Source organism: Chiloscyllium plagiosum, chromosome 32 (genome assembly GCF_004010195.1).
Source record: "Chiloscyllium plagiosum isolate BGI_BamShark_2017 chromosome 32, ASM401019v2, whole genome shotgun sequence".
NCBI lineage: Eukaryota > Metazoa > Chordata > Chondrichthyes > Orectolobiformes > Hemiscylliidae > Chiloscyllium > Chiloscyllium plagiosum.
In genome coordinates this window covers 41,581,803-41,595,764 of record NC_057741.1, presented here as the reverse complement: position 1 = coordinate 41,595,764, position 13,962 = coordinate 41,581,803, and the positions used below count along the sequence as shown (strand labels likewise).

At 42.4% G+C, this 13,962-nt stretch overlaps 1 protein-coding gene across 1 annotated transcript in view; it reads left to right on the top strand.

Moving 5' to 3' along the window:
• gne (glucosamine (UDP-N-acetyl)-2-epimerase/N-acetylmannosamine kinase) overlaps positions 1–13,136 on the top strand; it is a 51,743-nt gene extending 38,607 nt beyond the window's left edge. The window contains exons 8-10 of the mRNA XM_043674541.1: positions 2,461–2,643; positions 6,043–6,159; positions 11,454–13,136. Coding sequence (XP_043530476.1) covers positions 2,461–2,643; positions 6,043–6,159; positions 11,454–11,689 — 536 coding nt within the window. The 3' untranslated portion in view covers positions 11,690–13,136. The remainder of the gene's footprint in view (positions 1–2,460; positions 2,644–6,042; positions 6,160–11,453) is intronic.
• Positions 13,137–13,962: the final 826 nt, after the last annotated feature.

The window sequence follows — 13,962 nt, the reverse complement described above, 5'->3', positions numbered from 1 at the left end:
CCAGGGAAAAGACTTTGTCTATTTATCCTATCCATGACCCTCATAATTTTGTAAACCTCTACAAGGTCACCCCTTTTAGCCGATCTGTTCTGGAACTCACAGGGTTAAGAGACAAATATTTGAGATTCGCTCAACCCTATTTGACACAGTAGTTTACATTTCATGTTGTTCTTAAAATGCTCAGACTTTCAATGATGGAGCCTGGTCTGTTCAGTTCAAAAAGTAAATGTCCGCTGACTTAGCCTTGGAATGGTTTGGCTCTGAACCAAGGATATTGACTGACTGATTCAGCTCCAGTTGTGAATGCATTGAGCTCAGTTCTCTGGCACTGCCTTTCCAACCTCATTATTCTGTAAGAAGATGCTAACTAGTTAATGATTAGACAATCTATAAATGCACACTAGACAGACTGCAAAGTGTGAAGCGTACTTCTCCAGCAAGACCATTCAACATAAAATGTGTCAGTCAACCCAACCCTAACCCTCTCCTCCCGGCACCTTCCCCTGCCACCACAGGAATTGCAAAACCTGTGCCCACACACTTTCTCTCCCCCACCCCCTCAACTCCCTCTGTCCAAGGCCCCAAAGGAGCCTTCCACATTCATCAGAGTTTTATCTGCACTTCCATAAATGTCATTTACTGTATCTGTTGCTCCCGATGTGGTCTCCTTTACATTTCGGGCATGAAACATCGATTCTCCTGCTCCTTGGATGCTGCCTGACCTGCTGCGTTTTTCCAGCAACACATTTTCAGCTCAACTAATAAGTACTTAATTTCTGTATTCTCCTTTAGATTCAAGTTAAAATTATACATACTAAGATTCTCCATGGTAGGCTATTGACAAAATATGGAGGCATGGGACTGAGGGTGATTTAGCAGTTTGGATCAGAAATTGGCTAGCTGAAAGAAGACAGAGGGTGGTGGTTGATGGGAAATGTTCATCCTGGAGTTCAGTTACTAGTAGTGTACCGCAGGGATCTGTTTTGGGGCCACTGCTGTTTGTCATTTTTATAAATTACCTGGATGAGGGCATAGAAGGATGGTCTAGTAAATTTGCTGATGACACTAAGGTCGGTGGAGTTGTGCTTAGTGCTGAAGGATGTTGCAGGTTACAGAGAAACATAGGTAAGCTGCAGAGCTGGGCTGAGAGGTGGCAAATGGAGTTTAATGTGGCTAAGTGTGAGGGAGTTCACTTTAGAAGGAGCAACAGGAATACAGAGTACTGGGCTAATGGTAAGATTCTTGATAGTGTAGATGAGCACAGAGATCTTGGTGTCCAGGTCCATAAATCCCTCAAAGTTGCCACCCAGGTTGATAGGGTTGTTAAGAAGGCATATGGTCTGTTGGCGTTTATTGTTAGGGGGATTGAGTTTCAGAGCCATGAGGTCATGGTTCAGCTGTACAAGACACTGGTAATGCTGCACCTGGAGTATTGTGTGCAGTTCTGGTCACTTCATTATAGGAAGGATGCGGAAGCTTTGGAAAGGGTTCAGAGGAGATTTACTAGGGTCTTGCTGGGTATGGAGGGAAGGTCTTATGAGGAAAGGCTGAGGAGCTTGAGGCTGTTTTCGCTAGAGGGAACAAGGTTGAGAGGTGACATAATTGAGACATATAAGATAATTAGAGGGTTGGATAGAGTGGACAGTGAGCCTTTTTCTTTGGATGGTGATGTCTAGCACGAGGGGACAGAGCTTTAAATTGAGGGGTGATAGATATAGGATAGATGTCAGAGTTTGTTTTTACTCAGAGGAGAGGTGTGGAATGCCCTGCTTGCAACAGTAGTAGACTCGCCAATTTTAAGGGCAATTAAATGGTCATTGGATAGACATATGGATGAGAATGGAATAGTGCAAGTTGGATGGGCTTCAGATTGGTTTCACAGGTTGGCGCAACATCAAGGGCTGAAGCTGAAAAATGTGTTGCTGGAAAAGCGCAGCAGGTCAGGCAGCATCCAAGGAGCAGGAGAATCGACATTTCGGGCATAAGACCCTCATTCCTGAAGAAGGGATCAAATCTCCAGCTACTTGGTTGCTGCCTGACCTGCTGCGCTTTTCCAGCAAGACATTTTTCAGCTCTGATCTCCAGCATCTGCAGTCCTCACTTTCTCCGAATCGAGGGCTGAAGGGCCTGTAATGCGCTGTAATGTGCTTTATTCTGTGTTCTATACTGAGTTCTGAAGAAGGGTCACTGGACTTGAAACATTAACTGTTTCTCTCTCCACAGATGCTGCTAGACCTGCTGAGTTTCTCCAGCAATTTGTGCTTCTTTAAAAGTCATACTATCCAGTATCATAAGCAATCTATTTTAGTGTAATTTGAATGTGCTTGAAGATTGAATTAAGAATAATAAAATCGTAAAATACTAGAGGATGCAGTCAGTTTGAAACTTGCAGTGTCTGTGAAGTGTAAAGTTCATTTGGAAATTGGTGATTCCTAACAAAGAATGAATTTTGTTCACTAGGAATTGGAGGGGGAATCATCCACAATAATGAGCTGATTCATGGCAGTATGTTCTGTGCCGCTGAGTTTGGTCACATCATGGTATCGATGGATGGGCCTGAATGCATGTGTGGGAGTAGGGGCTGCATAGAAGCATATGCTTCCGGAATAGCACTACAAAGAGAGGCAAAGAGATTACATGATGGTAAGTGACACAACTTCCAAAAATTCAAATATTTTTCATTTAACAAGATGATGATAGTGTCATTTCAAATGGGAACGTAACAGTGGAATTCAGAGACCATCTTAAGTCCACAGATATGTAAAGTGTGGAACAGAAAGCAGGTGTGTTTGCCACACAGGAGAATCTGTGTCATGGCTGTACAGACCACATTCGGAATTCAATTATGTTTCCACAGATTTACAGCAAGTTCTGGTTGAAAAGCCAATCAGGAGTCTGTTCCTTGAAAACACAGACACAGAGTTGAGGTATCTACCTCTTTACCCACTGCTTGAATAAGGCCACCTGGTAGATACAACATAAATGAGCTCTGATTAGATAGGTGCTGGAAATGCACAGCAGGTCAGGCAGCATCCACAAAGCAGGAACATCGATGTTTTGGGCAGGAGCCCTTCATCAGGTATGAAGAAGATTCCTGATGAAGGGATCCTGCCCGAAACGTCGATTTTCCTGCTCCTCGGATGTTGCCAGACCTGCTGTGCATTTCCAGCACCACACTAATCTAGACTCTAATCTCCAGCATCTGCAGTCCTCACTTTGGCCTACACATTGAGTCCTGGGAACTCCTTGTTTTAAACTGCAATGCCTTCTTCCACAGTCCCTTGGTTTAAAACAATATCTTCTCCTGTGTCCCAGCTGTCCTTGAGAAGGTGAGCTCGCTTCTTAAACCACTGCAGTCCATGTGCTGGAGGTTAACCCACAATTCCCTTAAGGAGAGAATTCTATAATTTTGATTCACTGACACTGAAGAAACACCAATATAGTTCTCAGTCAAGATGGTGAGTGGCTTGGATGCAAACTTGCAGGTGATGATGTTCCCATGTATCTGCTGCCCTTGTCCTTTTAGATGGAAGTGGTCATGGGTTTGGAAAGTGCAGTTTGAGGATCTTTGGTGAATTGATGAAGAGCATCTTGTAGATAGTACGCATTGTAGATACTTAGCATCCCTGGTGGAAGGACCTGATCTTGTAGCCATTGTCTTTATGTGGCGAGTCCTGTTGCCTTTTTGGTCAATGTTCATAGAGAATATTCAGTCAAGGTAACACTGTTGAATGTCAAAAGGCAGTAAGGGATGGTTTTGGATTGCCTCTCGTTGGGGATAGTCATTGCCTGGCATTTGTGGTGGCACATATATTACCTGCCACTATATACCAAACCTGGATATTGACCTGGTCTTGATAAGTTTGAACGTGGACTGCTTCAGTATCTGAGGAGTCACGAATGGTGCTGAATATTGTGAAATCACTGTTCCAATTACCTTATCCTGGTGGGAAGGTCATTGATGAAGCAGCTGAAGGTGGTTGCACCTAGAGCACTACCTTGAGGAACTCCTGCAGAAATGTCCTGGAGCTGAGCTGATTGACCTCCAACAGCCACAACCATTTTCCTATGTGTCGAGTATGACTCCAATCAGAGGAGAGTTTGTCCCCTGACACCCATTGATTCCAGTTTTGCTCGGGCTCCTTGATGCTCCACTCTGATGAGTGCAGCCTTGATGTCGAGGGCAGTCACACCTTGCCTGTGGAATTCAGCTCTTTTATCCTTGAGCCAAATCAGGAATAAGTTTAGGAGCTGAGTGGCCCTGGTGGAACCCAAACTGGGCATCACTGAGCAGGTTATTGCTGAGCAAGTGCTGCTACCTGGTAATTGGTCAGGTGGATTTTTCCTACTTTTTCTATACAGCATGTACCTGGGCAATTTTCCATATTGTCAGGGAGATGCCAGTATTGTAACTGTACTGGAAGAGCTTGGCTAGGGGGACAGCAAGTTCTGGAATACAAGTCTTAAGTACTATTGCCAGAATTTTGTCAGGACCCGTAGCCTTTGCAGTATCCAATGCCTCCAACCGTTTCTTGGTAACAAGTGGAGTGAATTGAATTGGCTGAAGACTGGTATCTGTGTTGCTAGGGACTACTGGAGAATGCTGAGATGGATTATCCACTTGGTATTTCTGGCTGAAGATTGCTATGAATACTTCAGCCTTACCTTTAGCACGAATGTGCTCTCTCCTCCATCATTGAAGATGGGGATATTTTTGGAGCATCCTCTTCCAGTCAGTTGTTTAATCATCCAATACCATTCACGACTAGATATTGCAGAACTGCAGAGCTTAGGTTTGATCCATTGGTTGTAGGATTGCCTATCACTGCTGCTAATGCAAGTAGTCCTGTTTGATAGTTTCACCAGGTTACCACCTCATTTTCAAATAAGCCTGGTTCTGTTCCTGGTAGATTGTCTTGCACTCTCCGTTGAACGAAGATTGACCCCTTGGCTTAATGATAATGGTTGAGTGGATGATATGCCGGGCCATGAGGTTACAGATTCTGCTGCTGATGACTACGTCTATGCATTTTTAAAAAAACTGAACTGCTTCCATCACACTCTGAGAGGGTGTTTCAGACTGTAACTGTTTGCTGCCTGAAAACTGTTTTCATAATGTCACTTTTGCTTCTTTTATCACTTTAAATTTGTACCCTATCAGTTTTGATTTTATCATATGTGGTCTCAGTCTCTCCCCACCTACTCTGTCCAGCCCCTCAGAGTTTTATGTGCCGATATCAATTCTCTGTTATAGCCAGAATATCCTATTTCCACATCGTAATCTATGACTGTAATTCACCAATCTTATTAGGGTGAGAGAGTGAATCTGGGTGGCACGGTGGCTCAGTGGATAGCACTGCTGCCTCACACCACCAGGAACCTGGGTTCGATTCCACTATCTGTCACGTTCTGTCTGTATCTTCTTGGGTTTTCTCTAGGTACTCTGGTTTCCTCCCACACCCCAAAGATGTGCAGTTTAGGTGGATTGGCCGTGGGAGCTGCAGGATTAGAGGGAAAGGATGGGGGATTTGGGTTTGTGTAGGATGCTCTTCGGGGGGCCAGTGTGGATTCGATGGACCAAGTGGCCAGCTTCCCACTATAGGAATTCTATGGTTCTATTTACTTGATTAGTGAGGAAAACATTTTGTAGGAGCTTTTTTTTGCACTTGTCAGGGCAAGTCGCAAGAAAAATCAAAGTAAAAATTACTCATATTGTATGAGAGGAGAATGCTGATTGTTTGGCAAGTGGAATGCGATTGAGGTATTGTGATAGGAAGTTTCAGTTAAAATGATGACTGATAGTCAACTGCTAAACTTTGTTTAAATTTTAACCGTACTTGGTCAAGGCATTACCCTGAGAAATGACTGATACCTTTTTGTTGAGTTGGAACAATGCAGTGTGTGTAGACATTCTTCTTGTATGTAACAAACAGGACCCTGTTTAGTAGATGTGGCTTCCAGTACAAGCAGCTATGCCATTCACTGCTCTGAAGGGACTTCTTATCATCAGCTCTGTTTAATATTTCTGTTTACCTCTTACAGAAGATTTGCTCCTAGTGGAAGGAATGTCTCTCAAAAATGAAGAGACAGTGAGTGCAATTCATCTCATTCAAGCTGCAGAACGAGGGAGTACTGAGGCACGGAAAGTGCTCCAAACAGGTAATACACAGCATGTGGAGAGTATTCTCTAAACTGGTAAACCCTGCAGGTGGCTGCACTGAGGTAAGTTAGACAGTATACTGTCTGCAGTTTGGATTACATGAAGATTTTATGACACATGACAGTTTTCCCTCTGATCAGCTTGAACTTATCATCATATTCAGGAGACCATCTAATCAGCATCAGTGAAATAATTTGTATGGGAAAACCTGGGCTCCTATCTCCAGTGTGTCATTGCTGATTGTGATGCACTCATAATCACAACGTTGGCTTTTGTATTCTGAAGGGATGTTAGTAAAGTGTTTCCAACCAGCAAGTCATGTGACACCAATGAAGATTGGTGCACTCCTTTAACCCAACTATGATGTGGAGGTGCCGGTGTTGGACTAGGGTGCACAAAGTTAAAAATCACACTACACCAGGTTATAGTCCAACAGGTCTATTTGGAAGCACTAGCTTTTGGAGCATTGCTCCTTCATCAGGTGGTTGTGGAGAATAAGACCATAAGAGACAGAATTTATAGCAAATGTTTACGGTGTGATGTAACTGAAATTATACATTGAGAAAGATCTGGATTGTTTGTTAAGTCTCTCATCTTTTATAATGACCTTGTTGGTTTCAGTTCTTTCATATGTAAATCACAAAACTTTTTTAAAAAGTTACATTCTCAAGTACACTTTAACAATTGGTGTCATGTCGGCCCAGATAATGTATTGAAGGTGTTAACTCCCTGTCAGGCTGTCAGTGCCACAATGGTCAGACTGATTCTAATCTAAAAAAACAGATTTACAGAATCTTACATGGATTCATGCAGTTTGTGAGCAAAATAAAATGTAATTCTGCAAGTACAAATTCACCCCACAAACTTGCATGTGGTGGGGATTATGAATGTCTGTGACAGTGTGCGCGCATGTGTGTGAATGTGCGTGTAAAGGGGTATAAGTCTGTGAGAGTGTGTGTGTGGGAGAGTATGTGTGAGCGTATGAGAGAGGGTGTGTGTGTGTGTACATAGGCGTGTCTGTGTATGTGTGTGTATATAGTGCAATGGCGTCACCTGTAGTGTGATCTCAATCAAGGTCCCGGTTGCGGCCATCCCCCAGGTACCGAACTTGGCTATTAGCCTCTGTTCAACAACACTTTTCATTGTTGCCTGCTCCGAAATCTGCCTTGGAAAAATGGCCAAGCAGAGGTTGGTAGCCAAGGTCGGTACCCATAGGGATGGCCTCAACCGGGACCTTGGGTTCATGTCACACACTACAGGTGACCACCATTGCACTGTATACACACACACACACACAAACACACATGCAGACCCTCTCTCATAACACTCCCACCCACACCTTTTCATAGACTTATACCATTTTACACTCACATACACATACACTCTCACAGACACGCATCCCCCATCACACACACACATACACATAAGTTAGTGGGGCGAAATAGTACTTGCAGAATTACATTTTACTTTGCTCAAAACCTGCATGAATCCATGTAAGATTCTGTAAATCCGTTTTTTAAATTAGAATCAGTCTGACCATTGGGGCACAGACAGTCTCTCACAGGGAAGCTAACACCTTCAATACATTAACTGGGCTGACATAACACCAATTGTTAAAGTGCACTTGAGAATGTAACTTTTAAAAAAAGTTTTGCGATTTACATATGAAAGAACTGAAACCAACAAGGTCATTCTAACAGATGAGAGACTTAACAAACAATCCAGATCTTTTTCAATATATAATTTCAATTGCATCACATTGTAAACTTTTGCTATAAATTCTGTGTCTTTTGATCTTCTATTTCACAACCTGCTGATGAAGGAGCAGCGCTCTGAAAGCTAGTGCTTCCAAATAGACCTGTTGGACTATAACCTGGTGTTGTGTGATTTGTAACTCTTAACCCAACTAGTCCCTTATGCTTATGAGAGGAGCCATTAAATGTGACTTTGTTGATATAACTCTGCTACCCACATTGAAGAACTGCAGCGACCTCATTATCTGAGATGCAGCTGGGATTGGAAACTTCAGTATAAGCCAAGTGCTTCATTTATATTGCAGACCTTGTGAGATATTTGCATTGAGGTCTGAAGTTAATTCTCATGTGACTCAGTAGAATGTTATGTTAGAATTGAAGCAAGTTTCCTAGAATAATCCTCGCTGATTTTGTTTTTGTGGCTCTGTTGTTGAGAATGGGGACTTTAACCACTTGGTTCCCCAGTGTCCAGGCCATGAATATAAAAGATGAATCCTGATAGGATACAGTTTGAGAAATAAGTCCCCTAATGTGAATTGTCTGCAGTGTGAAGAAGGCCAGCATCATTTGTTAGTTCTGTTGTGTAGCGGTGACAGAAGAGATCAAGACTTCTGTGTATTCACAGACCTGTGAAGGAATAGGCCCCACACATTTTCAATGAAGACCTATGTCAGTTATTTTATAGGCTGCTCTGAGGGAGCTCCTGTCTTTAATAACGGAGAGAAAGAAAGGTGCATGTACCTAATCGGTATTTTGTGTCTGTATTCACTGTATTCACAGAAAATGCCTCTGTAGACAAATTAGAAACATTGCCAAAGATACTTGAAAATTGAGAAAGAAAAGACAGGAAGGGAGGAAGGACATTAAAATAATTGCCTGAAAAAAGGCGTGAGAAAACAATTAAACCTAAAGACTGATAAGTCCCAGGACCAGATGGCCTACTTTGTAGAATTTTAAAGGAAAAGACTGCAGAGATAGTCCATGCATTAGTTACAGTCTTCCAAGGAGAAAGTGAGGTCTGCAGATGCTGGAGATCAGAGCTGGAAATGTGTTGCTGGAAAAGCGCAGCAGGTCAGGCAGCATCCAGGGAACAGGAGAATCGACGTTTCGGGCATAAGCCCTTACAGTCTTCCAATCAGAGGCTAGGAATCCTATAGCAGCTAATTCACCACCTACAAGGCACCAGTCAGAAGTGTGATTGAATCCTCCCCACGTGCCTGGATGGGAACAGCTCCAATAACACTCCAGAGGCTTGACACCATCCAGGACAAAGCAGCCCACTTTTTGGCACCACATTCATAAATATCGACTCCCACTATCATTGACACTGAGCAGCAGTATATACCATCTAAAAGATGCACTGCAGAAATTCATCGAGGTTCCTTCGATAGAACTTTCCAAACCATGACCACTTCCATCTAGAAGGACAAGGCCAGCAGATACCATTCACCACCATTCACAAGTTCCACTCCAAGCCATTCACCATCCTGTCTGGGGATCACTGTTCCTTCAGTATTGCTGGGTCAAAGTCCTAGAATTCCCCCTCTAAGGGCATTGTGAGTCTACCCACAGCACACTGACTATAGTGGTTCAAGAAGGCAGTTCACTGCAATCTTCTCAAGGACAACTAGGGATGGGCAATAAATGTTAGACAAACAATGACACCGACAGCCCAAGAGTCAATTTAAAAATTCCTTCTATTCTTGAAGGGCCCCCAACAATTAGAAACTCACAATATTCAAGGAGGAGGGCAGGAAACTATCAGCCAGTTAGCCTGACATCTATTAGAGAGAAATTGCTAGCATCCATTTTAAAGATTATATACTTAGAAAATCATAATGGACCCAGTATGACTGAATTCTGGATTAGTGGTGCTGGAAGAGCACAGCAGTTCAGGCAGCATCCAAGGAGCTTCGAAATTGACCTTTCGGGCAAAAGCCCTTTGTCCGAATCTGGTTTCCAGCATCTGCAGTCATTGTTTTTACCAATATGACTGAAGTCAACAGTGTTTTGTGAAAGTGAGCTGTATTTAACTAATTAGAGTTTTTGAGGATGTAACAAGCAAGGTGGATAAAGGGGAACCTTTAGATGTGGTGTACTTGGATTTTCAAAACCGTTTTAATAAGGTGCAACATCCAAGGTTAATAATGAAGAAAAGAGCTCCTAAGGTGTAAAGGCTTGTCAAAGCAATTAGCGTAGATAAATAATTGGGTGGCTAATCGGTGCAGAGTATACGGATGGTAAGCTGTAACTAATGAATTACCACTGCGATCGGTGCTGAGACCTCAACTGTACAATCTATATCAATGATTTGGGTGAAGGCACCAAATGTATTGTAGCAAAATGCTACTAATCACACCAAGATGAGTAGGAAAATAAGTTGTCAAGAAAAGGGAGAAAGCCTGCCACAATTAAGGTTAAGTGAATGTGCAAGAAATTGGTAGGAGTACACAATGTGGATCAGTGTGAACTGATCTATTTTGATGGAAAGAATAGATGGAAGAGAGGTTGTACTAAAGGTATTCTGGGTGCCCTGTTATCTGAATTACAAAGTTAGTTTGTAGTTATAGGAAATGCAATGTTGATTATTGTAAGGAGAATGGCATAAAGAAGAAAGGAAGTTTCAATGCAGCTGTACAAATCACATCTGAAGAAATGCTTTGGTGTACTAATTAGAAATGGGAATTAATTGCAGCAGAAGCAGTTCAGAGAAATTGTACTTGTTTCATTCCTGCTATAAATGGCTTATACTATGAAGAAAGATTGGGCCTATGTTCACTGGAATAAGAGGTGATCTTGTTAAAATGTATAAGACCCTGAGATGATTGGATAGGGTAGAAACCAGAGCTGTGTTCCTTTGTGAGATCAGCTAAAACTAATGAACATAATTTAAAAATAAGAGATCTCCTTTTCAATATAAAGGTGGGATTTTTTTTTGTCTGGGTAGTTGGTTTGGGAGCATTCTTCCCCAAGGAGAAGTGGAGGGTGAATCATTGAATTTATTCAAGCCTGAGTTAGAGAGATCTTTGATCAATCCCAGAGTTTGGAATTGTGGGGACTTTAAGGAAAGTAGAGCTGAGAGTACAGGCAGATCAGCCACGATCATATTCAATGGTGCAGGAGGATGACTTGCTTAGTTTTGTTGCTGAGTCTTGTGTTCCTACAGGCCCAGGTGAACAGCACTTGGTGCAAGGTAAGTAATGGGCAGCAACCTGGTAGACAAACTAGACTTTACAGAGGGTAGAATTGGCAGAGCAGGAAGCCTCTAGACTGAACAGTACCAGAACATTGCAATTTTGTGTACTGATTAACTCAATTTCTTATTTAACCTTTAAAACTTACTGCTTACATTTTATATTCTACTAAGTTGCATCATAGAGGTGTAACCTATGTATTATAGCTTATTAATGCAGTATAAAGAAGGCTATTCAATCCATCAAATCTGTAACAGCCTTTTAAAATAAATTGTGAATAAACTGCTCTGTTGCCTTTGTTTTTAAGTTTGTGACAATTGAGCAAAATCTTGTTATTTTCCACAGCTGGCTGTGCTCTTGGTGTCGGTATTACAAACATTCTGCATACACTGAACCCATCTCTTGTTATCCTCTCTGGAGTTCTGGCTGCTCACAATGAGAGTATCGTGAAGGAGGTGATCACCCAACGAGCCCTACCATCCACACAAACCGTTGAAATAGCTGTCTCCAATCTTTCTGATCCTGCTCTCCTCGGAGCAGCCAGTATGGTTTTAGATTATGCAACACGCAGAACCTATTAGACCAATGGGAGTCTGAACCCTGAACTGACCATGTTTCCATTTAGAAATTAATTTAAGCTTTATTCTCAACCTTTCTTCTTTATTTGTTGAGTCTTCCATGTGGATTTAGTACCTCCCTGAAACCAGCTTAATTCAAGATTGAGTGGACTGTCTTTGAGATTGTGTTAGTTTATAATTTGTGTTCTGTTAGCAACACTATTTTCAAATCACACTCTCCTGCAGCCTAACATTTGTGCAATTCAGAGAGAGATGATATTCCTGTGAAATTCCAAAATGATGTCTAAACTACCTTTGGCTTAAGCCAGAGCTGCTAAAATGGAGTCAGGACCACAATGGTGTTGTGGGCAAAAATTCTTGAGAGATCTGAGGTCGTAACGGCTGCCAGACCAAGTGACAATAGTTGTCCTTTCACTCAAACAGGCTGCGCTCTCACTGAGGGGTCTTGACTTTCAGGTTTCAAAATGGGGCTACAGTGGGAAATAATTTGAAAGTGCTGGCCTTCCAGTGAAAATTTTGAGCTTGTGTCTGAGGTATTTTGATCAACAAAACTGTTAGTTCAGAGGGCTCATAGAAATTAAAATCAGACCGCTGCTGTGTCTTGTTACATGTTATGTTGCAGAACTTGTTCATTATCCTTTTGCCATTTAAGACTAAGCAATCCTGGAGCTACAGCTTTGATCTTGATTTTAAATTATCTTCCAGAAATCATTTTGGAACAAGCAGACATTTAAATCCTTCAAAATTAAATCAAATGTTTAGTCTCAAGTGTGCTGTCCATGTATGCCGCTTCCAATTAGGTTACGCATTTAGATTTTCACTGTGTAACCTTGTCAAAATAGCAGCTATTCATAAACCTACCGTTGAACATGAGGGCGGTGAAATTGTGTTTTTGCATCATGTTGAAAATGGCTCCAATTTTTACTCATGCCCCGATTAGAAACTCTCATCCTTTCCATCCTTGGCCTGTCAGCTTTAATACACTCCCAGTCCCAGGATCTTGGACATTTTCACTCCTAACGGAGGAAAATATGGCAAACTTATTAGAGACAGATTTGACAGGTGACTTGTTACAGGTAAAGCTTCTTCCACATTTAATAAAAATTCTGATTGGATTTAAATACAAGAAATCTCGAAGAATATGGTATTTTAGAGTATGTGTATCAGGTCAGTTGAAGAGAAAGGGGGTGGTAGGGAGACTCATGTGAAGCATAAACACCGACATAAACCATTTGGGTTGAATGATCTGTTGCTGAGCTGTACGGAAGGATTGTGAAAATCCTGGGAAGGGGAAATCAAATAAATAGAGGCATTTCATTGTACAGGGCAGACAGATAAAAGTCAGCTTTCCAAAAGCGGCACGGTGGCACAGTGGTTAGCACTGCTGCCTCACAGCGCCAGAGACCCGGGTTCAATTCCCGTCTCAGGCGACTGACTGTGTGGAGTTTGCACGTTCTCCCCGTGTCTGCATGGGTTTCCTCCGGGTGCTCCGGTTTCCTCCCACAGTCCAGAGATGTGCAGGTCAGGTGAATTGGCCATGCTAAATTGCCCGTAGTGTTAGGTAAGGGGTACATGTAGGGGTATGGGTGGGTTGCGCTTCGGCGGGGCGGTGTGGACTTGTTGGCCCGAAGGGCCTGTTTCCACACTGTAAGTAATCTAATCTAATCTAATCTAATCTAATTAAAAAATTATAGAATTTCTTTAGCAGCAGCTTGATGACAGACAGCAAGCATCAGGAACCACTTCAACACATTAGCATGTCATGAATGATCATCCACAGGTAACTATGCCAGAATTATATGTACCTTTTCAATGCATTAATCAGTAAATGAGCAACATGTGCCTTCAGATTCATGACTGTTTCAGTGTGATGTGTAGTTGACAGGGCAATCTTCCTGTTGGGTTGGGAGCAAGCTGTTTCTTGTATCAGGAGCTTTGCTGAACTACTAAAGAGGAGAGATTGCAAATCGAAATCAGAGGGAGGCTCTTGGAGCAAGGTGTGGGTAACTGAGTGAAGCAGCAATCTAAAGTGGAGAGGACCTGCCAGTTAGAGAATGGACAGCATCAGTTCCTGTTCCCAGAATCTCCCCTCAGACTGTAGCAATAATGTCCAACACTCATGAGGAACGAGCACCCTACAGTTGGGGGGACTGAGTGTCCTATACTCGGTTTGGGAGGTGGAGTCGGAAACAAATGCCTGTAGGGTAGTTTTTTTAAAAGGATGCTGGGATCTTTGACCTTGTGAGGTATTGCTACATGATTGGCCAGGCTGATTG